At 47.0% G+C, this 26314-nt stretch overlaps 2 protein-coding genes across 2 annotated transcripts; one reads left to right on the top strand and one right to left on the bottom strand.

Annotated features, from left to right (window-relative positions):
* The first annotated feature begins 189 nt into the window (after positions 1 to 189).
* On the top strand, positions 190 to 4128 carry LOC135380085 (uncharacterized). The gene has a single exon (XM_064612491.1). It carries the CDS (start codon positions 190 to 192, stop codon positions 4126 to 4128), a length of 3939 nt encoding a protein of 1312 aa, XP_064468561.1.
* A 5328-nt stretch (positions 4129 to 9456) lies between these two features.
* Positions 9457 to 14120, bottom strand: LOC135367099 (uncharacterized). Its single transcript, XM_064600212.1, has 7 exons — positions 14062 to 14120; positions 13682 to 13765; positions 13313 to 13426; positions 13109 to 13222; positions 12886 to 12962; positions 9860 to 10002; positions 9457 to 9744 (listed from the first exon to the last, which is right to left on the bottom strand). Exons 1-7 carry the CDS (start codon positions 14087 to 14089, stop codon positions 9489 to 9491), a joined length of 816 nt encoding a protein of 271 aa, XP_064456282.1. The 5' UTR covers positions 14090 to 14120; the 3' UTR covers positions 9457 to 9488.
* Between the last annotated feature and the right edge of the window lie 12194 nt (positions 14121 to 26314).

The following is a 26314-nucleotide window of genomic DNA, read 5'->3' as shown; positions in this document are numbered from 1 at the left end:
AAGAAAGCCCTACTTAGTCGGGAGGGCCGTTGCTTCAAATGCGGCAAAAAATATCACAGGTCACGTGATTGTCGAACTGCTCCACGCTTAAGATGCGCAACCTGTGGCGGACATCATTTCACGATACTGTGTGATCGTCCAGGAAATTATAGAGCAGCGGAAGACCCCAACCCTGCACACCTCGGGGTCATGGCTTCGTCTGCGCTGTCGACATCCGACGCAGCTGCGGCCACTGGACCTGTTCTTCTCCAAACTGCTCGCATTTGGGCGGAAACAGATAGGAAGAGACAATTTGTACGAGCCATGCTGGATGGAGGCAGTCAACGGACGTTCATAAAGGAATCACTGTCTCACGAACTCAAATGCGAACCCGTCGGGGAAGAAGCTCTGTCCATATTCTCTTTCGGTTGTACTCCGCTCAAAAGGGCGTGTCGTCGTGTGAAGGTCTGGCTTCGCAGCCAGTACAGGCGCCAGGACACATGCGTCGAAGCGTTGGAAACGCCCGAGATCTCCGCGAACCTTATGCCTTCTCCTGACGCCAACGTCACGAGGGTACTGAACGAGAAAGGTATGGAAGTAGCCGACGCCGCGGTATTTGGCACAACCTGTAAACCCGAAGTCCAGATACTGATTGGTTCGGACTATTACTGGGCGGTCGTGACGGGCGAATCCCAACGTATTTCGGAGAAGCTCTTTGCCGTCAACACTATATTCGGTTGGACAGTTCAAGGGCCTAATACGTCATCGTCTTCCTGCTTCAACACCGGTGTAGGGGTGTTACGGGTTACGGTGGAAAGCACCGAAAACGAAGCATCTGTAGAACTTCAGCGATTTTGGGATCTTGAACACATTGGAATCAAGCCAAACGAGGTCGAACACGATAGCCTTTGGAAGAACGAAGTACTGGCCCAGTTTCGTAGCAGTATTGAGAAGAAAGACAGGAGGTACGAAGTGTCACTGCCGTGGACGGACAAAAAAGAGGAACTTCTTCCAAATCTTCAAGCAGCACGAACAAGGCTGCAATCATTAACGAGACGTCTCATGAAGGATCGTGTACTCATGGAAGAGTACGATGCAGCCATTCGTCTCTATGAACAAAACGGTCATGCCGAAAAGGTGCCGACTGGGGAGTCGGATAACGTAGTCTACTATATGCCACATAGAGCGATCATCAAAAGAGAAAGAGAAACCACCAAAATAAGAATTGTGTTCGACGCCTCGTCCAGCTCTTCAAACGACCCATCACTGAACGACGTCCTTCACGCTGGTCCGAACCTCAACCCTGACATGCTTCACGTGATGATTAAGTTCCGCGCCAACACAATTGCTTTAACTGCCGACGTTGAGAAGGCGTTTTTGCAGATTGCACTAGCCGAGAGCGACCGAGATGCGCTAAGGTATCTCTGGTATGCTACAACACCAAGGATGGGCCAACCATTGCCAGAAATTGAGGCCCTAAGGATGACACGGGTACCGTTCGGAGCTACTTCTAGCCCGTTCCTTCTAGCAGCGACTTTGCGACACCACTTTCGTGAGATGTCCGACATCTTCCCATCCACGTGCAAAATTCTTGGTGAAAGTTTCTACGTCGATGACTTGGTGACCAGCGTAAACACACTTCAAGAGGCGAGACAGCTTTGCGAGGAATCCGTGGCGATCGTTGAACACTGTGGCATGAAACTTCGAAAGTGGGCAACCAATGACCATCAATTGAGGGAGGCACTTCGACAACAGGGCGACGACTGTCTATCACAGCAGCTCGAGAGCAAAGTTTTAGGCGTCATCTGGGACACCAGGACAGACCACCTACGTGTCGCGTTACGTTCCGTCATGGACTTCTTAATCACGGCTGATGACACAAAGCGCAGCTTACTCCAAGCGACTGCAAGGGTGTTCGATCCTCTCGGATTTCTTGCGCCCTTCGTTATCCGAGCAAAGATAATGTTCCAACGTGTTTGGCAGAGAGAACTGAACTGGGACGATGACCTCCCGACTGAGGTACTTGAGGACTGGCAGAGGTGGCGAAAAGAACTCCACCAGGCCAAAGAAATTGCCATTCCGAGAGCCTTGAAAGGAACAGAAGAAATTCACCACCAAACACTCCACGTGTTCTGCGACGCTAGCTTGCTAGCATACGGTGCCGTCGTATACCTCAGGACAGAATACAAAAACGGCGCATGTACGGTTTACCTCATCCTAGCTAAGGCTCGGGTAGCTCCTTTGAAGCGCATCTCGCTTCCCCGCCTAGAGCTACTTGGAACCTTACTAGGAGCTCGACTCTGCGACTACGTAGCGGCGTGTTTTCCCGACAGACATGGAGCCATACTATGGTCGGATTCGATGATCGCCCTCAGCTGGATACGTGGTGACGCTCAGCGTTACAAACCCTTTGTGGCTAATAGGATATCCGAGATACAGAGTTCAAGAAGCATATCTGGCTGGCGACACTGTCCAGGGGAACAGAACCCAGCAGACCTCCTGACCCGCGGCAGTTCGATTCACTCGTTACACTCGCGCACTCACTGGTGGGAAGGACCACAATGGTTAAAGGAATCACAGGAACAGTGGCCAAGTGCAACCACAGGCGTGGGGAAGGATATTAGTGAAGAAGTAAGAGCGACGCACGTTTTGCTTCTACCATCGCCGCCAACGGAGCCGATCCTCCAACTTACCAACTGCTCTTCTTTAGACAACGTCGTCAGAACAACGGCGTGGATATACCGATTCCTGCACAACTCAAGACGAGATGAATCCGCAACAGGTCCACTTTCTACATGTGAGATACGACGCGCAGAAAACTACTGGATAAGACAAGTACAAGCGGAATCGTTTTCGGAGGAGCTTGAAGCGGTCAAATCATCATGGCATCTAAAGGTCACATCGAAACTAAGAGATTTGCATCCTTACTTGGACAAAGATGGAATTCTACGCATAACGGGACGTCTACAACGGGGAGAAGAAAGCGAAGAAGTAAAGCACCCGATTGTCTTACCCAAAGATCATCGTTTCACTCAACTTCTTATCTCGCATCGACGTTTGCTCCATTCGGGTGTCCGCGACACGTTGGTCGAGCTAAGGGAGCTCTACTGGATTATCCAAGCACGTCAAGCAGTTAAGAAGGAGCTGTACAAATGCCACCGCTGTAGACGTCAAAGAGCGCGGCCTGCTTTTCTAGAGACAGCACCACTTCCACCGGATCGTATAACAAGAGCCGAACCCTTTGAGGTGACTGGAGTAGATTTTGCGGGGCCGCTCTTTTACAAAGCTCCAGACGTCAACTCAAAGAAATGCTACATAGCTTTGTTCACGTGTGCGGTGACGCGAGCCGTGCACCTGGAAATTGTAGACGACTTGACAACCCAAAGGTTCCTAATGGCATTTCGTCGCTTTGTGTCCAGAAGAGGACTGTGTAAAGTCATTTATTCCGACAATGCGCTAACCTTCAAGCGAGCATCCAAGGATCTGAACAGCCTCTGGAAGAGCGTACGGCACCCCGACGTACTCGACTACCTCTCTCCAAGCCGCATCCAGTGGAAATTTATCGTCGAGAGAGCAGCATGGTGGGGCGGCTTTTGGGAGAGGTTGGTGCGGACGGTAAAAGATGTTCTGCGTAGATCGTTAGCGAAGGCTCTACTACGACACGATGAACTCGTCACAGTTCTGACAGAGGTCGAAGCCATTATCAATTCACGCCCTCTCACCAGTGTCTGCGACTCAGCTGAGGATCTGTCTGTTCTTACCCCCTCTCACTTCCTCATTGGACGGAGACTGACGGCGCGGCCAGCAGGCACAGCTACCCCCACAACGTCGGACAGCAACACCCTCATCAAGAGTTACCGATATCGTGAGCAGCTGCTGAATTCCTTCTGGAACAGATGGCGAAAAGACTACCTGTTGCAACTTCGGTCCAATCACGTTGTTAAAAGCGGAGTCGGAGCGACATTGAAGCCTGGGGACCTTGTCCTTCTTGTGCAGGAGCGCTTGCCACGACACTTGTGGCAGGTATGCCGCGTGAACTCTGTTATACCCGGAGCGGATCGGAGAGTGCGGGTGTGCATCGTTCGGCTGCCTAGCGGCGCACTGTTACGTCGACCAGTGCAACTCCTTTGCCCACTAGAGATTGTATAAATGAGCTGCTGCTCACAAGCGGGGGGGGGGGGGGGAGGATGTTGTGAAATATGCGGTACTGTTGGTTGGGTTTTGGTTTCGGTTTGGTTTTGGCTACAAGGACGATGTAGCGCGCTATAGTAGCGCGTGTTACTTGCTGTCGCGAGCTTGCTTTTGGAATAAACCGTCTGGACAAGTACGTCTGCCTCCCGCTCCGAATTCCTGGGCTTACGAGTTTCTCAACAAAAGTAGCGAGTTAAATTATAAGATACCAAAAAAAAAAAGAACTTAGTTACAGTAATGAGTTGCCTCGAACTCTGGTTGAAAGTGTGTATTTGCATGAAAATCTAGCCTCTATGAATCAAGTTCCCTAGCTAAGAGTTTCAAGCGATGGTTGATGATTGGAATCAGCACTGCATGAAAGGCATCTTAAAGCTGCAACTAGTCCTATATATGAAAACACTCCTGAATAATGCATTCATGAGAGAACTGATGTTCTGAGGCTGGAACATTCATATGCAGTTAAAAGCCACTCCATATTGGATAGGACAGTACTAAGATGGGCAAAAGTATATAAAGAAAAAGGTATTACATGAAAATTTTGCGTAACATACAAACTCGTATTAGTGGGGCATACAAACACACCAGCCACATGTCTCTTTGGTGCGTTCCAGCATGTTTACTTTACTTAGAGTCAATAAACAATTTTTCAACCTCCGAATGTCTACTCTTTATTCTCCCTGCTTAAGTTTGCGACAACATATGTTTGAATGCAGCCCAAATGAAAACGATGTCATCCGTCTGATCAAAGAAGTTTCCCAGTGCTACACTCTAATCCCGGTTCCATCTACTGTGCCGACTATATAAGTCAAAAAAGGGGGCATTCTTTGCCGTATAGCTATTTGGCACGTTATGCGGCACTCCGCGCAGACGGCACAAATCACAGACGGCACAAGGCGGAGATGGCACGCAATTAGACGGCACGCGATTAGAAGACACGAAGCGTAGATGGTACCACGTGTATATGGTACGGGACTGAAATGGTATACAGCTTTGGACAGAAGTTTGTGGAACACGCGAATTTCGTATTTCCATTCTCTCTGCCACGCGGCAGCCTTTCAGGAGTGCTAGTTGAACAGAGATTTCGAGCCAGCCAATCCCAAGAATTCTGTTCAAGCAGCATTCTTTAGAGGCTGAGAGAATGGAACTACAAAATTCGCGTTTTCCACCAGCTTCTGTACAAAGCTGCATATGACAAAGGCAAATCAGTATGATACAGCACTGTAAATTCTTCGCAGCAGCGCTCAGCTGGAATGTAAAACATCGGTAGCGACGACAACATTTTTGCAATGGAAGGAAAGTGTGCATCCACGTGAATGTTGGGTTGATGGATGTACCTTGTGAACAGCGGGAACTTTGTATTTCACATCTCCCATTCCCCCCTGTGGACTTAGGGGAACACTTGTTGAACAGATTCCTTGAGCTGATCTATACCAAGGATTCTGCTGAACATCTGTTCCCCAAAGGCCGCGGGGAAGGACAGGAGATGTTAAATACAAAGTTCTCGTATTTCAGAAACTTTTGTCCCAAGCTGTATAGCTGTCCTCGAATACAGTGAGGTGCTGTATTCATCACGCCCGATGTATGGCCAGTTCGGAATGCTGGCATGGAGAACATACGGTGAAGCAAATTCGCCTCCAACAAAATTGCCCGCCATTATCAAGAAAGGGGGAAAATGTTATCAGGAGCTGGAAGCAGATATACTGTTCATACTAAGGGCAGTTATGAAGCTCATAGCACACACTGGCCATAAAATAAACAGAATATATATATATTTTTATTTACAAAAACCTTCAAAAATGACAAGAATATGGACTTGCCCGTCCATTATCACCGTAACACTTGTGTTCAAGGTACCACAAGTAGCACAAAAAGCATATCAAATGTCAACATGTTGAATATATTGCACACATTAGCCATAAAATGAACAGGAGTATATATACCTTACTTATAAAAAACAAAAATGACAAGAACATGGACTGCCCCTTGCACATCCATTATCACAGAACCTCATTTTCTTCCAAGTACAGCTTGTGTCATAAGTTCATGGAACGCACGAACAGCGTTTCTTTTTTTCTTTTTTTTTTTTTTTTTTTTTGCGTAACACCACCCTAGCGGCAGCCAGAAGTTGGCGGAAGCAGACGGGCTCATTCACTTTCAGGAGCACAACGCAGGCAGCGGTGCACCGTGGTGTTCGCAGCAGTAATCACACCACAGCCTCGAGCATTTCACCAGACACCTATCGACGTGCACAACTGGAAGATAACAGGAATGACCCGGAGTGACAACATTGGAATCCTCAGCCAAAATAGAAGGACAAGACATTAAAAGCAACATAAAAGCAAAATGCAGAGCCCAACTGCGTTCGCTCTTAGTCATTCTTGCTATCTTTCAGTTCTTCACTGTGACAGACAGTTATCTGGGGAAATACTCGTGCCTGCTCTGGTGAGGTAACTGCAGCGAACACCACAGTGGGCCACTGCCCGTGCTGCGCCCCTCAATGTGAACGAGCCCGCCCGCTTGCTTTCGTCAACTTCCGGCCACCGCTACGGTGTTGCGGCACGGGAAAAGATGCCGTTTGCGTGTTCCATGGACTTTTAGCGCAAGCTGAACCACAAAAAAAAAAAAAAGAAAAGAAATCAAATACATAGCACACATTTGACATAAAATGAGGAGCAATATATGTAACAGAGCAATACTATATGTATCTCTCTAACTTAAAAAGAATCTTCAAAAATGGAAAGAACATGGGCTGTCCCTCGCACGTCCATTATCACAGAAGCAGCTGTGTTTAAACTGCCATAAAAGGTATGTCGAGCGTCAATATAACCCGAAAGTCTACACGGGGTGTGTTATTAAAAACTGACCAGAGCGTTTTACAAACGGGTTGACAGATGGAAATCAGAGGCTATGTTTGTGGCACTTGAGTTATAGAAAGACATGCTGCATCAAAAGTAGCACGTTCTTAACTCAAGCACCACAAAGATATCCACCACTTTCCACCTACAGCTCTCTTTGTGAAGTGCTCTGGTCGGTTTTTAATGACGCACCCTGTATATAGAAGATAACAAAAGCACGCGATAGGCACTAGGAGCATCATGGCCAAACATGAATGCGCATTTGCACTGAGATTACCACAGGCACTTATCATGGAATTATGTCTAACAAGGCTGCCATTTGTGGCTTTATCCAACCTTTGTGAAAGTTCCGGTCCCTAAGCACCTTGATCTGCAGAAGGCCAAGTAGCTGAGCGAATGCAGACGGGTAGGTTAAACTTTTCATGTAGTAGACGCCCAAACAAAGGATGAGCGCCTCTTCCAATGCTGTTGTCTCAGTCAGACGTAATTTCTGTTCCGGCGTTCCACCACAACGGATAAGCTTGTCTGTTCCATACACCACCATAGGTCCTGGCACAGCAGTCCCACCTTCCTGCAGAAACAGAATATACTAAGTTACCTGTCTCATGCATTAGCACTTGTTGCTTTTTAAATCGTCAATTAAATTCAATCCGGTGGTTGAACACAAGGTTGGGGAACAACAGACACAGTGGAATTGTAACCCCTTAAAAGCCATCCTGAGCCATGAAAAGAGGAACCCAGTAAATATCATCTAATCCGGAGTCATTGCATACTGCTCTCAATGCTCGCATCTGGGTGAGAATGTTCGTGGTTCAGCGTCGCCGACGAGCAGATACATCTCCGCATAGCCATCCACTTGAGAGCAGCTTCCGACAATTCGGAAATATGGCAACGCAAAATACGTAGCTGCGAGGACTTGTTCGAAAGTAATTAATTGAAAACTGCAAGTTATTGTGTAAAATATCATGGAAGGTTTCGGTTTTCACTTGTACCATTCCCATCTCACAACAAGCGACAAGGCCTGAACATTATGGAAATAACAACACAAGGATGAAACGCGCCTCCTTTTTGGGGCGGCAAGTGTTCTTGTTGATCCCAAACATGTGTTTGCACGGGCCCCTGCTGCCAGACCCGATCAATTTGCTTAACAGTTGTGCTTATGCCGCTGGTCTTATTTAAGTTTCTCACTTTTGAAGTCTCTCGTACCGCCGAAAAGAGAAACCATGTAAAGTAAACCATGTGAAGTAACGGCACGTGTCAATTTGCTTTTTGTCTGCACATTTGGCGTGCTCAAAACAGCAGTGATGTGGAAATCGCACGCTGAGACGAAATGTCAGAGTAGGCGTCGGTGAGAACCTCGAGGCAACAGCATGCGCAGGGAATAACACACAGAAGTTGGATAATGCCACTCATGACAGAAACTACTTTTATCGGTTTTTGACTTGGTCAGGCTGCCCATGTCGGACACTTCAAGCCTGTAGCCTTGCAAACAGCATGCAGGCTGCAGTTCATTTTTTTTCTCAGCAACTACACACCCGGTTGAAGGGCCTTTAATTATGGTGATTCGATTCCACTGGGGTTAGAAAACAGATGGCTCCACTCACCAAAGATATGAGCTGGTACCGGCATCCCCTTGGTCGCAGGTGTGAGTCGAGATCAACGAATGTAGCATTCTGTACGGAATAGGCGTCTGCAAAGATCTGCAGTATCACTTTCATCTTCTCAACCAGTGCTTCTATTTTACACCCAAACCTCAGCTCCATCTCAATTGTCAGCTGCAAAAACATTATTGTAGGAGACCTCAATGACTGCATACATAAGCGTGCTGCTTATGGCTTTCTTTTTCCCGACAAACATGTAAGAATACTGACTAGCTGGCACGTTTTCGAAAGGCCATGCACTCACAATATCTTGTTGCAAGAAGTACAACGGAACCACGTCAATGGGATGCTGCCGGCGGTGTGATAGGGTGGCGCGGAGAAGGGACCTCATGCGGCTTGTTTCATATATGACACTGCCCCTTGAGTTTTCAAGCATCTAAATAATGCAATAAAAACATAGAAGAAAGTGGGTGGTGCATAGACAGTGAAAGGACCAGTCAGAAACATACTTGCAATTCAGCAGCTGCCTCAGCAAATGTCATTTTTGCCGGCGAGTTCTTTGTTGGCGTTTTTTTAGTGGGGGATTTCTTCGCTGGTGACACTGCTTTGCCACGTCCTTTTTGTACAGTCTTCTTCCGACGCAGGCGCTGCATCTTTCTAGCTTGCGACAAACGGTGGATGAAAACGCTCTGCAAGTTCGGCGCAAATTACTACCATGGGCATGCTTGATCTGCCTTGGTTTATTGCATCTTTAGCAAATCAATAGCCCCAAGGTTGCCAGTGAGAGAATAAAGCAGACACACAGCTGGTTTGAGAAATGTTGGCACAGTTTTCTTGTTCAGGTGCAAGTTGGCACTAAAAATTATATGTGGAGCAGAATGACGCAATTTGCGCATGAATACCAGCACTGCAGCCTTTTGTGGCAATTCAGGAACAATACTATAGGGAGAACTAAAGCGTTTCTTGCCCATTCTCTGCTGGCGAGTGTAGCAATTTTGGTGCCAGGCTTCCCTTTGTCGAATATCATGTCTGGGTAGGCATGGTGAAGCGCTTCCCCCAGAGCGTTATACGCCCACCTTCTTCCAGCTGTTGTCCCGTTGTTAATAAGGTCATTTCGGCTGGAAAGATAGACAAGTTAAAATTTTCTTGGCAAGTATACCCACACAAAAGAAAAGCAACTCATTGTATCATGTCCCATAAGACTTCCACAGTTTACTGCTGGGCAGAGCGTACTCGAGGAAGCGAATGAGGTAGTCTCTCAGGTGCCCTGTTAAGACCTTCCTTCTACGTGCATCCAGCTCCTCCCCGTAGAGTAGAGGGTTCATGCAAACAGGAAACCTTGGTAGACTGTGCTTCCATCTAGGTCCTAGATCATGCTGTAGATGCAAGGGTAAATGATGTGTATGATTTGGAAACTATGATATGATCTGTAAACTTCATGACACAGTAAATTTGCATGACCAGGTCAGGGATTACAGTGCGAACTGAAGTTGGTTTCCAGCACACTGACTGAGCTGATCAATTCACTAACCATGTACAGCTCCTCTCAGAGTTAATGACATGGGTTTGCATCACCTGAAAAGGTCAGGGAAAGCCCAGAGGAAATTGGGAATGTTTGTTGAACAGAATCTTCTCGCCGAGCCTGTTCTAAAGTTCTGTTCAATGAACATTCTCCAAGGACCACAAGTGTGTCTCTGGCCTTGCTTGGGGATGCAAATCTGTGTTATTAATAACTCTGAGAGGAGTTGTACAAGCAATTTACACCGTCTTACATCCAAATTTACATGCAAAACCTAGTGCAATCTTTGAATGAGATATATTTTCCCAGACTGACAATCTGAACATTACAGCAGCATTTATTCGGTCATGACAATACTACGCAGGCTCATGTACAGTAGTTCCTCAACAAAAACTGGGCAGTGCCAGTTATATTAAACTAAGCTCAATACTCAACGAGGAACGAAGTGCAAACACTTTGGGATACACCAAATTGAACTGCTGCGGTTGTACCTTGGAACAGGCCATGGAAACAATAAATTCTTAGTTGTAATTACAGTCCTGTGGGATGACTCAGTGACAGAAAACAAGTTCAACTGTGAATTGTACTCAGGCTGACTAAGTAGAGTGCAAACAAAAAACAGTTCACCTTGCACCTCAACAATTTGTTGGACCTTCACAAAAGAAATTGGATCACCTGGTGTCCCTTTCATTAAAATGTCATTAAGCTTCAGCATAACGTCATTTGCTATTGCACTGTTCATGCAGTCGGCAACCTTGCCTGCATGTTCGGGGCTCATACCGGCTCGCACAAATGCAGAATCCAGTGCAATGGTGCCAACATGCTTTGCGTTACGTGACTCCTGCTCAGAGAAAAGTATGGGTTCACCAGCTCCCTTCCAAAGTGAATGAGATGTTCTCAGCTGGAATAGCTCAGAAACGGACAAAGGTATATTCTTAAAATTAAAGAACTTCTTTGACTTTGGTAGAGCATTCTTCCCCTCAAAGCGCATGGCCCAATGGTGCCTACCAGGTCCATGCAGCTTGATCTGTTCAGCCATATGTACAAGCATATGCATCTTGGGAAAAAATGCACTATCACTATAGCAAGCGCGGAACAAGCTGTTGTGGTCAGCAACAAGTTCTTCGAGCTGAGACACACTGTCAATCATTAGCAACGGGGACAGAACAACCTGTGTTATCTTAGAAATCATCACAAGGCAGGTGACAGTTGGTTCATTGGCAGGCAGGTACCGTTCAAGAATGAGTGGTAAGTGAATAATCAGTACCCAAGCTGCACTCGCTGACGTAATGGTGCGGAGGTCTGACTCAAACATTCTTGGGTAATCGCTTGTGCTTATCGCATCACAAAATGCAAAGCTGGCTAGCGAGTCATTGAGTTGCTTTCGTGTAAACCACTGTTTCACGTGAATAGCATCTTGAAGGAAGAGTGTAATCTCCTTTGGAATCACACCTTCGAGCAGAATATGCATCGGATCAAAAAGGAGGTCCCTTGTAAGGGAGAAGTGCGACACAGATGAGAAAACAGAGTCACCATTGATGCCATATTCGGAGGACAGGCGTGACTTTTCTGCTAGCGTTGGGGCTCCTTCTAACTCTCTTACTTGTTGTTTGACCTGGTGGTCACTTCTTAAGCTACACTGCCCATGGAAGAGTATACGTGAGAAACGTGAACGCTCCTCATTGCAAGTCTTACACGGCCGCTTCACGTACGGTCCAAATGACTGCTTAAATCCAGCGACACTATGACACGCGAGCGTGTCACCCACAAAGGCTACCAAATATCCATGGAAGTCCACTGGCCCGGAGGCAGTGCTCAGAGTAATGCCACTGGTACCAAGCTGCTCAATTGTTGCCAGAGCTTCATTTAACAGTGCTTTCTTTGACCCTGTACTTTTTAAGTCTTTGCTGCAGCCCACGGCTAAAAGAAAAATACTGTCCAGCCTTGACCGATACAGAGGAGCTACATTGAGGAACATCACATAGAACATTGTCAGTTTGCCTCTTAGGCCACGCTTCATTCCTAAGGCATTGGTGAGCTCAATGTCATCGCAATAAATAATAATGCGAATTACATTTTGCTTGTGGACGGCCTGCACAGGGTGCGTCTGACACCTGAGTCCATCATGAAAGTCTGCGAGAACCCCTGCTTTAGTTTCAGGCAAAGGAGACTTGAATGCTTGCTCGTAGTCGGGATGCTTCACTAAGTGTTCAAGCAGCTCCTTCAGGGACACGTAATATGCTTTTTTTCTACCATCAAGCAGGCAAAGCTTAGCTGGGACATAGAGGCCTTCCTCCTTATAGTACCTCATCCGCCGTTTGTTAGTGTCGAAGGAGGACACGTCTATTTCTATGCCTGTGTTCTGAAACATGCACTTAACAGATGCGACGACAGTGTCAACTAGCACCTTTGATGCCCTGTGTTTCCCTTCTAACAATCGACACAAACGCAGCAGTTCATCTTCATTAGCAGGGGCCTCAGCATTTGGCGCATTAATGTCATAATGAGACGGTTCAGAGTTATCACGCTCATGGTGATTGGATGGCACTTCACTCGACATTTCATTAAAGGAGAAACAGCATCCAAAATGCTCCTTGTACTCTGTCATGTACACAAACTCTGCGTCACATTTTGAGCACTTATGCAGCCTAATACCGCGATGAGATGTACGCATGTGTTCACTGTAGGCACCAAACTTGTTTGTACCAAAACCGCAAAGGCTACAGAGGTGAAGGCCCACCATGTCTGAAGGTGCAGATGGTTGACCGGTAACTGCAGGTGTCGGTGCAGGCGAAGACAATGGCGTACCACGTGTACCTGCAAAATAAAAAAGGCTCGGCCATACATAAGAGACACTAGCAAGTATTTGCAAAGGCATGCAGTTAGCTTAGAATGGGTCTTCTGGTTCTATTTTCATTTTTCACACTTGAGTTAGAAATTAGGGAAATAAATGCTGAGCATACCAGAAGATGATGCTCCCCCAGAAGGACTTGGAGTGCTTAAGTCAAGACTCGTATGTGGAGTGCATGATGCTGAGGCAGGAGGCCTGGCAGTGGGATTTGCGCTACTGAACAAAGCTGTAACCAAGAAAAGACTGGTTCATGCGGGACAATAACTGTCATCTGTTGCCTCGTGTTAGAAATCACGGAAATAAATGCTGAGCATACCAGATGATGATGCTCCCCCAGACGAACTTAGAGTGTTTAACTCTAGACTCGTATGTGGAGTGCATGATGCTGAGGGAGGAGGCCTGGTAGTGGGATTTGCGCTACTGAACAAAGCTGAAACCAAGAAAAGACTGGTTCACGCAGAACAATAACTGTCAATTGTTGCCTCATGTTAGAAACCGTGGCATTTCCCACACTGATGGACATACTTGTGCTTCAGTAGCAGCATTTGCAATTGTAATAAGGTGTGAAACAACAAACTACAGCATGGGCAGGGCAAGTGCAGCACACACTGTGACCATAACAGATTCAGGAGCACGTAACAAGACTATCCAATTGTTTGTGGCAAGTATGTACAAGCCTTCACACCTCTCGGGACGATCCGAGTCGGGTGAAAGGACTCCTGGTCCACGTGTATGTTGTCAGAAGATGTAGTTGCAACAATAGACGTACCTGCAACGATACAACTCTGGTGTCATCAGTAGGAAATGGAAACTCCTATTCGACAACAAAATGTGTCAACAACCGATTAAGCACAATGTGTTTGGTAGCACTAATCTACTAGCTTATTGATTGCAAAAATGTGAGGTAAATTTCAAAATTTATGTAGGGTAAATTTCCTGAAGGAGGAAGTACCAGGACTGCCCAACATAGCACTGTTGCGCTCGGGGAAAACTACCCTTAGAAAATTTGACTGCACAATTCATTTCCTTCAAAACACGCACAGCGCCTATTCGGTATTGTCTTACCAAGTTCCTCTTCGAAGGAAATCTCCATTTCATGATCTGACCTCACGGCCTCAGTTTCATGATCTGACAAAACAAACGACATATGAGCGGGGGGCACAAACACATCCACTTAGAGCTGTCAACTGTACCTCGTATGGGATCTGCGTACGTCATACTGTTCATGTCCACTGCGCATGCAAAATGCGTAAAATGTAAACAATGCAATTCAGTTACATGGAGCGAGAATATTAAAACTTCCAACGGAAGATATGAGACAGAGCAGTAAGCCACGGCAACGAACGCTACGTCAACGCTTTCAGTTAACCTACTGAGAAGTCCGTGCTCCGCTGGTGCATGACGGCAGATTAGACACCATCCCGTCGGGCATTCTGGATAACCCGATGCATCTTTGCGCGTGACGAATCCACCGCAAGTGCAGTCTGGATGGCTACACGTGCCCCGCATTCCTCCTGAGAGATCCACGTTCGTTAGCCCAGGCGGCAGCGGCATGGCTGAGCCTGTGCTGTAACAGAAATAAACGCACACATGACGGTCGCTGCACCGTGCACAGTGTTGAAACGTGCCACGCTAGCTTAGCAGCTCACCTGCAACAGTGTCGTGCTTTCAAAACGCTGTTGGCCACAGAAGCAACAGTCCTGCACGCTTTCACCGGTTCACCTCCAGTGTTGCCAACATTCTAGACGAATGATCCGCCAAAGTAGCCAACCGATTCCGCCAGAATCCGCGAAATTTTGCGAAGAAGCCGCTAAAATCCGCTTAACGCTGAAAAGTGCATGAACACGTTGAGATTTATGTATATTTCATCTCTGTTTATGGTGTTCAGGAGCATGCTTCGCATTCTCGTTCATTTCTTCTTCGTCGTACCTAGGAGGTCGTACTCGAAGCAGCTCCTCGCGTGCCGTCTCAAGCCCGTGTCTTGACCATGACCCGGCCCAACCATGTCCGGCTTCATTTTATTACGCAAATTGTCCTTTATCAAGTTCAGCTGGCTGAAGATGCGATGAAGATCATCCTTGAAGTGCCTATAAAGCACGTTCGTCAAGATAGCTGAACATTTGGAGCGATACATATCTTTTATTCCTTTGTCTGGAATTTTTGCACTGTCCGGGAAAGACTTCTTGTAAAGTGCCCCGACATGATCGGCGGTCAGCACTGAACTGTGTTCAGCAATAAAGAGCTCTGTCCCGCCTTCAGCCTCGTGCGCTGGATCGACTTTCTCCGGGGCCATGCGAACTTGCTGTTGATGGGACGTGAAATGTCCCAATGCCTCTCTGTGCTTTGCACTGTCTCCATGTGCCTTGTTACGACCGGCCACCATTTTGGGCATTCCTTCGTCTGATCCGTCGCTGTCACGACTGGACACCATTTCGACAACCCTTCGTGGAATCCATCGCCGGCCAAGGACGCGCAGCGAGATAAACGCCCGCAATCCCCATTCAGGGACTGAAAGGAGTCTGGCCAATGTATAGAACAATGGCGCAACGCAAGGTCTTGAAGAAAGGCACCAGCCTCGGCGTCCCGTGGGAACCGGACTAGTTTCGGGAAAACCAAGATCAGCTTGATGCCCGTGCCAAGGTTGTTCCCTCGCCCAAAACCTATATAACCGTTGGGCGCCATTGCATATCGCTCTCATTCTTGCTCTGACCATGTCACTGTAAATAAACATGTACAGTTGTTCCTTCCCGTGTTGATGCCTCGGTTCGCTACCAAGCCGACTTACAACCCAAGTCGCAACAGCCTTCAGATCTGAGTACTTCGTACCCAGCACACACTCACACCAGCACTACACCGAAGAACTAGAACCAGCACTGTACCGTTTCGTCCAATCTGCCGCCGTTCTGAACCGTAGGGTCCCGAAGCCATTCCTTCCAAAGTTTTTGTTTGTAACTCACTTTTGGCATTTCAACAAACTAGAAGTGCACACTGCCATAGACGCTAGTGAAGAAGAGAAACGAAGCCACCTCGCATTGGGAACAGCAATCGGCAGAGTTTGTGGGCTACTAAAAGAGGGAGCAAGATGTCCAGACAAACTTTAATTCGTGTTCTGGTGCAGAATCTCGGGTTATGTGCCATCATTTCCCCTAGTCAACAATGCTGTGCTGGGTGTAGGGCCTTAATTTCGCGCCCTAAGGACAAAGCAAAGTCGCTTCTGTCCGGCACAAGATTACGGCCCTAACATATATATAAGACATTAAATGTTGTGGTCTGACCGAGGTACTGGTGGTGTGTTCTCCAAAACAGATCAAAAAGGTTCTAGCACAAAGGAAAGAGAGCGAATCGAAAGTGAGCTTCTTACGCTCAAACAGCCGTGCAGATACCAAATTTCACACAACAACTTTATTTTTGACCTTGGAGAGTGGGGAGTTGACCAAATTTCAGGTGACTGGTTTCGGTTCGGAAGTTAGCATACTGTAGGGAATAAATTGATTTTTCGGGCTTTTCAGCCAAAATGCGACGAAAGTCTGAATCCGCCAGAATCCCCTAAATTCAGCCAGGACCCCGTCAGAAGTTCCGCTAGCCGCTAAAGACATTTTTTTCCCGCTAGATGCAAGTCGAATCCGCCAGATCTGGCGGGAAATCCGCTAAATTGGCAACACTGTTCACCTCCCAAAGCGAAAAGGCGCCAACGCACAGTGTTGGTAGACGGTTAAGCGAAAGCGAAACCTTCTCCGCGCGGAACGCGTATTCTTTCTCGCTTACAGTTATCCAGGTGTTTGGAACGTCATTCCTATGAGGAAACAGCTCGTGTACATACTCGCATGTCTCTGATAGATGTTGTGAGTGAGCTTGACGTTCAGAAACATTTCACGCACAAAGTCACCGTTTCAGTTCGCCTTTGTTCGCATTTGTTTGTGTTGGACATCGGATTGTTGCTTCTTTTTTCTTTCCTCGTTTCGTCTGTCAGAATTATGCATTAGCACAATTCTCCAGTCATTTTCAGCACAGTGTCTAGTTACTGGAAACAAAACAGGCCATAAAAAGGGAATGAAAGACGACCGGCAGCGTTTTTCTGTATTTCTGTGTTACTATTTTGTGTGTGTGTGTGTCGAGGCATTTGTGTCACAAGCAGGTGGAACTTCTCATGTAGCTCTCATTCCCAACACGATTACCACCATAATAGCGCGTCCCTTTTTATCGCTTTGTGAAGTGGTCTGTGTTGCCAAATGAGACACGACGCAGCCGCGTCTCAGCGTTCTTTTGTTACAACAACATGCACTGTGCCCAGAAGTATTTGTGCCCTTGACAGCAGATACTTCCCTGATTTCATGCATTCCCAACTGTTCTTTACAATGCTGCTGTTTTCGCCCTTCGTGCCAGGCGGCCGCACATGAACCCAGCAGCGGATTTAGGCGGGGTCCAGATGTCCTGATCCCCTCTCGATTCTCGACTTTAACATGACGTTTAGTGGACCAATCCCAGCATGCACCTGACACTGGCCCATAGCGCCCCCCCCCCCCTTCTCAGAAAAACATTGCATCCGCCCATGTATGCTTCAAAGGCACGTATCCGTAACAGTATGACCTTGATCACTTCACGCGGCAAGTCTTCGCCGCGCTGTGCCGTATACTAAGAAAGAAAAAGAAAACGAAACAGCAGAGTACACCGTATTACAAGAGCGTGCCGTTTATCACATTCCTTCTTCTTCCATTGAAAATGTATTGTGCCGTCTGCATGGGGCACCGCGTCAGCGATGTGCCCTATAAGTCATAAGGCACGTGCTTCTTATATGTATCTCTCGACGGAACCGGGATTAGAGTGTACAGCAGTATCGGACTGTACCACCTTGCCAAGGAATATACAGAGAAGGTGACAGCCAGGCCTCATCTGCGAAAGAAATTGTCAAGGTTGATAATATTCAACAACCGCTCATGCACTCTGCCCGCTTACCTGGTTGACTGCTTCAAACTTGCTGTTGCAACTGGACTTGTGATACTTTGACGTTGGAGCTTTCACCACAAGACCTTGCTACTTAGCCTTTTTATGACTTATTCACTCTACCTCTAGTCATTTTGAACTGTCTTTATCGCTATTTACCTCCCCAGTGCACATATTTCTAGTCGATATGTTTTTACCGTCATATAGCCTTTATATCACATACTTAATATCATTCTAGTCATTTGGAAGTGCTTTAGTGCCGTTCGGCATTTCGTGTCATAACTAGTCTTATCTAAACTTCCTATGCAAAGCCTAATGTTTATACCCAAGCATACTAAGGTGGTTACATAAACAAACGTGCCAAGCATTGCTGAATGCTAAGAGTCAATTCTGAGAATACTGCTCCCTGGCATACCACGCCAGACAAAAATCTAGAGTGGGACCAGTCCAAAGTGGATTTTGAGACACGTCTCATGCTGGTCCCCACTCCCAGGTGGTCCCAGTAGGGAACCACTCTGGGATGGGGACTGCTTGGGATCTGGAACCAGTCAGGAAGTGGGACCACTTGACGGATGGGATTGCAGTGGGACCCGTCTAGGCCCCGATCCCAAATTAGTGTCGGATTGGGAGCGTCTTGGTCCCAATCCATTGGTTCACAACTAAATGGCACAAAAAGTAGCGATATAGCTTCTGGGACCATTAGACTGGTGCTGAAAGGAAGCTTGATTTTGTACTCATATACAGGGTGTCCCAGCTAACTGCAAATATATATATCACTTTTTCCGAGATAAAGTCAGTTGGAATATAGCATATGCTGAATGGCACTCTTTAGGAGGGCATTAGCAAACTCCTAAGGCAATATCTAAATTAACTCTCAATAAACTCTTTGAATTATAAAAGCTACGAAGTTGTCCCAATGAGAACATCTGGTCCCTTCGGTCACCTTATACCGGAGCCGTTTTCAGAACAAAAATCAGTTCGATAGATCGTCCGCAAAAAATTCGTGAAGGAACGCCATTTTTCTCTTTGTTTTGTTGAGTGAGCATCTTCCGAGATGCGTCTTTCCTTCACCCCCAATGTGAGAGGGTGAATAAGCACAGTGCTGCCTCATGCGTCGAAGATGACCTTTAACTTGCGGAAACAAAACAAAAACAAATCTATCGGGTGACTCTATCGGAACTGGCCTTACCTTGGGTTGCATTTTCTGTTTTCTTTTAATCTTTTTCCAGGACGCAAGAGGCGATAGTCTGCTCTTTCACCATCTCACATTGTGGGTTAAGGAAAGTCGCGTCTCCGAAGATGCGCAATGAACAAAATAAAGAAAAAAATGTGTTCCTTCACGAATTTTTTGCAGACGATTTGTTCTGAAAACGGCTCCTGTACATGTGACCGAGGGGACCAGATGTTCTCATTGGAACAACTTCGTAGCTTTTATAATTAAAAAGTTAAATATTGAAAGTGAATTAAGACGTTGCCTTATGAGTTTGCTAATGCCCTTATAAGGGGTGCCATTCAGCAAATGCTATATTGCAGTTGATTTAATATCGGAAAAAGTGATCTATATATTTTTAAGAAAATATGTTAGCATTTAGCTGGGACACCCTGTATATCATTCCATTAAACCCTTTATTCTCAGGCAATGATCTGGAGTGGGACCACTTCAAAGTGATTTATTGGACAGGTCCCACTTTGAATGTGGGAGCATTTAGTGACTGGGACCAGTTGAAAGTGGAAACAGTTTCACGATGGTCCGACTTGAAGTGGAACCGGTGGAACTGACCGAGTGGCCCCCTCTGCTAAGTGCTCCGGGATCCGGCCACTTAGCAGCTGGGACCACTGAATGCATGATGGAAAATAAAGCGTAGAGATGCACATATTCTAAAAACGACGATAAAAACCAGAGACACGGAACAGAAAAAGACAACTGTCTCTGGTTTTTATCGTCGTTTTTACAATGTACCAGCTCGCCTGCACCCTTGCACTTCTAGCACATATTGCTCCAGTAAATGCTGTTTATTCTGCTAAAAGAATACACTGATCACAAAGAAATATTCAATGCATCTCTATATAAGTACGTACTACGTAGTATAAGGCTGATCACTCACTGTATCTAGACAAGGCATATGCCTGACTCTACGATGTACTCATGGACCACAGGGAGCTTTACGTTCTTTGGGCCACCTCACATCTTGTATTTTCTCAGAGAAGATGACACATGACACATCTGTTCTCCATGCAGGTCGCGATATATAACCAAGGGGATGAAACTCGCGAGTTCCTTTGCGGACTAAAGTGAGGCGCTGCGAGCCTTTCGCGTCATCAAACGTCACGAAACGTCAAAATTTTTACGTCGAAGCGCGAGTTCTCTACCGAGAGCATCCCATTGGCTCCTGCGGCCGCTCCCCTGGTATGCGAGCGTTCATTGGTCGGTTTGAAATTATAACCTTTTCGTGGCGCGGGAAAGCGGGCACCGCCGTGTCTGGGGTGCCGGAGCAGTTCGCCGTAAAGTTTCGAAATATGGTGCAGCAGGGACGCACGCAAAGCATCTTTGCCGGTACCGCTTTGGATGGCTTTTAGTGCCCGTCGATACCGACTCTGCAAAACTCGAATCCTCTTGGATACTTCTGCAAGTAAATTCAGTGATAGATAAGGGGAAGGCGCAGGTCTGCTTCGCTTGCTTGGCGCGACAACGATTCAAGAAGGATCAATACTGTGTTTTTCCACTCGATGGCAGGTAAGTCAGTTCCTATTCCATTCTGCCGCTTAGCGTAGCATAGCATAGCAACGCACCTGTGGCATATACTCAGCATTTCGGCCGGTAGAATTTTTAGTTTTCACGTTTTCTGATCCCTGTTCTTGTCTTTCTTGCTCAGGTATCAACTAGGTACTGCTCAACTCATATCTGCTTCAGAAAAGCATCGGCATGGACGCAATAGAATGGATATGCCACCCTGAGTGGTTGGGACATCATCTTTTGGCTTAGCAGCTGCACAGGTTCCTTTGTGACGGGCCAGCCTTGACATGTGACACTATACAAGCAGCAATGGGATATGGACATGTTTCCTGTTATGCTGGATTTGTGATTGTGTGTGCCTGTGCAGTGAATTTACTGATCTACTGTGAAGTCTTCCACTTGAGACATCAGCTAACAATGAATGTGAAGTTGCTTCGGCATATTACTCGAACTTCAGAAACAATGTTCATGTCAAGTTCGTGTTTGGCGCAGATACAGAAGACTGCATATGTGTGATTTGGAAATACCAATCCCGAAAAATAAAGCACCTTGTGCAACAGAAAGAGCGAACGCTTCCGCGTTTTATTTATTTCACTGGATGCGAACGAAAATCCAGAACCGCCAAAGCGGGGAGAGAACAGAGGGGAAAGGGAAAGAGAACCCCTCGGCAGCGTCGCTTTACGTCACGCGTCACCCATGGAGACAAAATAAAACAAAGCAAAAAACTACTCTACCGAGGCCCAACGATTGGCCCGACGTCTGAGGTCACGTGAGTTTTTCCCGACAATAGAAATATACTACACGTTCGTTCCCCTGATATAACCCTTTCCTCTTCACCATACGTTCCAAATCTTCTTATCCCGTTTCTCTTCCTCCTAAGTTTCTAAAATGAAACATCTAATTAATAGTAATCAAAACATCACGGTCATTACTCATACCTGCGAACATCAGAAGAAGCACTACGTGCAGTGCGGTTGGCGTTTCACCGTCCGTTTCTTCCCCGTACGCAGTGTACGTCTTCTTAGCGTCAAAACCTTTCCGGGAAATCGACAATGTGTTGAACAGGAACCACTGTCATCGCATTGTCTTAGGAAGCGCACTAAAACGCAGGCCAATACTGCACAGAAGATATACGATCCTTACTACAGCAACCGAAGACAAGACCAACTTGCTACGACGCGTCCACTTCCCAACTGTCAGTCTTCTGGCCTCTCACACTCTCGCACTCTCGGCTCTCGCCGTTTGAATTTGTAGCCGCCGTGGCGCCTTCATGGTTCTGCATTGCATCAGCCTCTGCAAGTACTTTTTCTTCGTTTTTTCGTTTTCTTTCTTCGAATTATTTAACTTAGTTTTTGTCGCTTTTGAAATGTATTTTTTGACATTTCGCTGGTACTTATTTATTACGCTCGTGATGATATTCACCTTAAGATGAGAATATGTGCACGAACTGAAGTTAAATCATACACGGTGTTTCACTTAAGGGTGCCCCTAATTATTAAAGAAAAGACGTACTTGAGGTAAAAATTAGAAACCTTCTGCGTCATACTTGTGAAGGTTTTTGCCGCCCAAACAGGTGGTTTCCATCAGTGTACCTCATTAATTTGTGAATTAGCTTAATTGAACTAAAAAAAATTGCCAAGGAAAGGTAACGTTCTTTTGCGCTAATTAGAAAGCCGATGGCCACAACACCCCATTTCAGTCACAATTACAGGATCGTTCACGATCTTTCCGCAAAAATTCGGCACCCGAAAACATGCCATCCCTGCATGCGCGCTTTCGGATTTCGCGGCGCCAGGACTGTCGCATCGGCCCGAAGACACTCCCACTGCGCACGGAAGCAGCGTGAGAAAACAGGGAGGGCGGGGACCGGATGCAATCACGTATTTTGCCTTGACAAGCTAATCTGTTCGCAGCCGTGAGTTACTGATAATCACTGAAGTCGGCTATCCCCTCCTGGGTGTTTTTTCAATCCCTTCTCTATTCCACATAAAGACTACACGTAAAGCACATGTAAAATATGTAACAGTTAAAGAAGGTGCTCAAAGTGCCTCCAATCTTCCCCGATGCACAGCTGACATCTGTACAATACATGATTTGCGGCCATCCGTAGTTCCTCTTGAGAAATCGCACGACGGAAGTGGGTTATTCTCCCCTGTAATTCCTCTGCCGGTGTGGACTCACTTTGGTAAACCGCGTCTTTAATGCCGCCCCACAGATAGAAGTCTAAGGGGGTCAAATCTGGTGACCTTGCAGGCCAAGGCACAGGGCCGTGATGACCGATCCATTTGTCTCGGAATTGCCTTTTGAGAAATGGTCTTGCCCCACTAAATGCATTGGTGGGGCACCGTCGTGCTGAAACCACATCGTAGAACGCTTCTATAAAGGCAGATCATTGAGAAAATCCAGCACAACTTTTGTGAGGATCTCTTTCACGTACTCCTGGCCCGTCAAGTTCTCATTGTAGAAGTGAGGACCAATGATTACACCGTCGAAGATTCCAATCCACACGTTGAACGACCATTGCACCTGGTGCTTGGATTCACGAATCCAACGCGGGTTTTAAGTGCTCCAATAATGCGCACTGTGTAGGTTTACCTGCGCATCCCGTGCAAAATGAGCCTCATCAGTCCACAATACGCGCTCACAGAAGGTGTCCTGTTCTTTCTGCATATTTAATCTCCAATTGCAAAAGTCCACCCGCATGGCAAAGTCACCTTAGTTTAGTGCCTGTTGAAGACTCAGGTGGTAAGGGTGAAACATCGCTCGGTGGAGGATGTGCTACGCTGTTGAAGCACCAACCCCAACTTCACTGGCAATGCGTCGGACGCTGGAACAGTTGCCGCATACGACTTTGCCGGCGCCGGCGTTTCTCTGAGCTGTTTATACACCCGTCTGATCGTACTCGCTCCTGGAGGGTGTTCGCTTCCAAATCGTTCACTGTACAAAACGGCAGCTACATTTGGATTCATGTCCGCCGCTCCAAGCGCCAGTATCGTATTCGTTTTTTCTTCGATTGAATAATGGAACCAGGACGTCGCGAACTCATACACTGCGGGCTGGCACATACTGCATTGCAGAAAATAGCGCCGTGATCAAAAGGGAAACGTCAGTCTTCGAGACTGAATGAACGAAGAAACAAAACAGTCCGTTCCTCCTCCCCATACGTGGCGGAGCAATTTGGCCGAACAAACGCCTCGACGAGCGACGGTTTTTCGGGCGTTTTTACGTGTTTTCGGGTGTCAAATTTTTGTGGAAAGATCCTGCATGTAAAAATGGGGTGTTGTGGCCATGGGCTTTCTAATTAGCGCAAAAAAGTTACCTTTCCTTGAGAATTTTTGGAGTTCAGTTAAGCTAATTAGACAAATTAGGTATACTGATGGAGACCACCTGTTTGGGCGACAAAAACATTCACCAGTATGACGCAGAAGGTTTCAAATTTTTATCTCAAGTACGTTTTTTTAATAAATAGGGGCCACTCTAAAGTGAAACGCCCTGTATATTTTATCGCAGAAGCATGCACCTGGATAAAAAGAGATCATGCACGTGCTAAAATCGATCAGAGTAATAGATCAAACAAAACCAGAAGGATATATGGCAAGTGAGGACAATATTAAATCTCAGAAGAAGCCGGGAAGCCGCCCAGCTTGGAATCTCAAGTGGGTTTATTGACCATTCTGGAAACAAAATGGTACCTGTGAGGCTCCAGTTCGAACTTCTGGAACCATCTGAGACCAGAGGGTGGTACCGCTGATATCATCAAAGTGGAACCAGCCACCTCACTTGGGAATCCAGCTGGGACCATCCACATTCAACTGGAACCATTCCGGGACCGTCAAATATCCAACTGGAACCTGTCCAGATTTAACTGAAACCATTCTGTGACAAGTCCAGATTTTCGCCTGGGTTGCCAGCAAATAGTTCTTGAAAGGCTACCTCCCTTATTGTATTCAGCACTGAATGATGATATAGTATACTTAGTAAGTGACACACAGGACTTGCTGAATTTCAATTAAACCGACCCATACTGCAACATTGCAGAAAGATACCGAGAACATAGGCACATTCGGAGCAAGATGGCGCCAGCTAAAGACGAAAGCAAAGCGCTCAGCAAAAGCGAAAGCAAAGGCTTCCGGGAGATTTTACAATAAACAGCTAATTTTGCGCTGCGCTGGTGGGTGTAATGGAAAAGATCACTGTGTCTGCATCGACGTCAGCGCTGTTGAGCATGAGTCCTTCAGGGTAGGTTGCTCCATCTCCTATAAATGTTGTAAATGTACAGGTCGTAGCACATCAACGCAAAGCCATGCCACGGAGACTAGGCCTACATCTAAGAGCAATAAAGGCGACCGTTAGAGCGTAGCGACCGTGACAACGAAGAGCTTGCTGATGTGAGATCCTGGGCTGACGCTAGCATGGACGAAAAGGCTTCCTCGGAGCGGCCGCAGCCGGTTCGTAGGGATACTAGCCAGGTCGGTTAGAACCGTGTGGTGAAGCGTCGGAAAAAGCAGCGTCCCAATTGAGCGCGGCAGTCACTAGAAACGGTCGTCTAAGCAAGAGTGGGGCCGAGGGGCCTCTTTCCCAGGCAGAGCCAAGTACCCAGTGAGACTACAGTCACAGCCCTGTACGTACACAATGCGCTACTCCAAAGGAACTTGTGTTTGTTTGACTCTGTGTCTGTTCTTTTATTTGCATCTCTATGGCGGGTAATGGGTCGCTAGCCTCATGTTCTCTTGAGTACAAGTCTGCTACTATATTCCAATGAAACTCATGGGGTCTCCGATTCAAGGAGTTTTCAAGGAGTTTCGTCAGTTTGCTTGGAGGCACAAGTTTCCATTTATGTGCATCGCTGAATGTGGGGCCACCGAGGACTTCCGCCTCTCCAATTATGTGACGTTTGTTTCGAGACCGCCTGGTGCGAAAAGCCGAGCTGCTCTGTTCGTCCGCTCCGATAATGCTGCAACTCGCAGAGATATCCCGCTGACTGGAATTGGCGAGTACGTTTGCTGTACCGTTCGCTTGGGCCGCCTGGACATCTTGATCATTTCGTTCTACCTCCCACCTGCAATTTCCTGCAACGTGAACAACCTTGAAGCACTTCTAAACATCCGTACATACTATGCGGCGACTTCAATGCGCACCATCCTATGTGGGGCAGTGTCTGCTGTGACACGAGAGGTGCTCGTCTTTCTGCGCTATTTGCGAACTGACCTCTGTTGTCTAAACGACGTCTCTCCAACGTTCATTCAGTACCCGTATGTCATCGTGCTTGGACCTTATAGTTGTATCATCGTCGATAGCGCAGCACATATCATGGCTGACCGGAGCGGACGCCCTTGGAAGCGACCATCTTCCCATCCTGGTCCGCCTTCGTGGTGCCATGGGTCCCCATCTCACGCGCAGCGTCAAGAAGACAAATTGGACTTATTTTCGTGCGACTCTCGAAGTTGCAAACGTTCAAGGAGAAGTTGACTGCGTGCCCAATTTCTGTGAGACCGTCGCTAATGTCACCCGTTCTGCCACAAGGGAGTACCGTGTACCTGTAAAGTTTACTGCGGTCGACGCCAAGTATGAGCGACTGCGGGCAATTCGTCGTCGTGCCGAATGAAGAGCTCGTCGTTCAGGTCTTCCCTGCCATGTCGCTGA

This window comes from Ornithodoros turicata, chromosome 1 (assembly GCF_037126465.1).
Source record: "Ornithodoros turicata isolate Travis chromosome 1, ASM3712646v1, whole genome shotgun sequence".
NCBI lineage: Eukaryota > Metazoa > Arthropoda > Arachnida > Ixodida > Argasidae > Ornithodoros > Ornithodoros turicata.
This window is presented reverse-complemented; position numbering and strand designations above follow the sequence as displayed.

Excerpts from the sequence above, each read along its gene's own strand:
- LOC135367099 (XM_064600212.1), bottom strand. The coding sequence starts at position 14,089 with ATGGAGATTTCCTTCGAAGAGGAACTTG. Across the intron at positions 13,766-14,061 it reads TTCCTTCGAAGAGGAACTTG|GTACGTCTATTGTTGCAACT; the intron begins GTAAGACAATAC and ends GTATCGTTGCAG. Across the intron at positions 13,223-13,312 it reads TGGGGGAGCATCATCATCTG|CTTTGTTCAGTAGCGCAAAT; the intron begins GTATGCTCAGCA and ends TCTTGGTTACAG.
- LOC135380085 (XM_064612491.1), top strand. The coding sequence starts at position 190 with ATGGCTTCGTCTGCGCTGTCGACATCCGACGCAGCTGCGGCCACTGGA.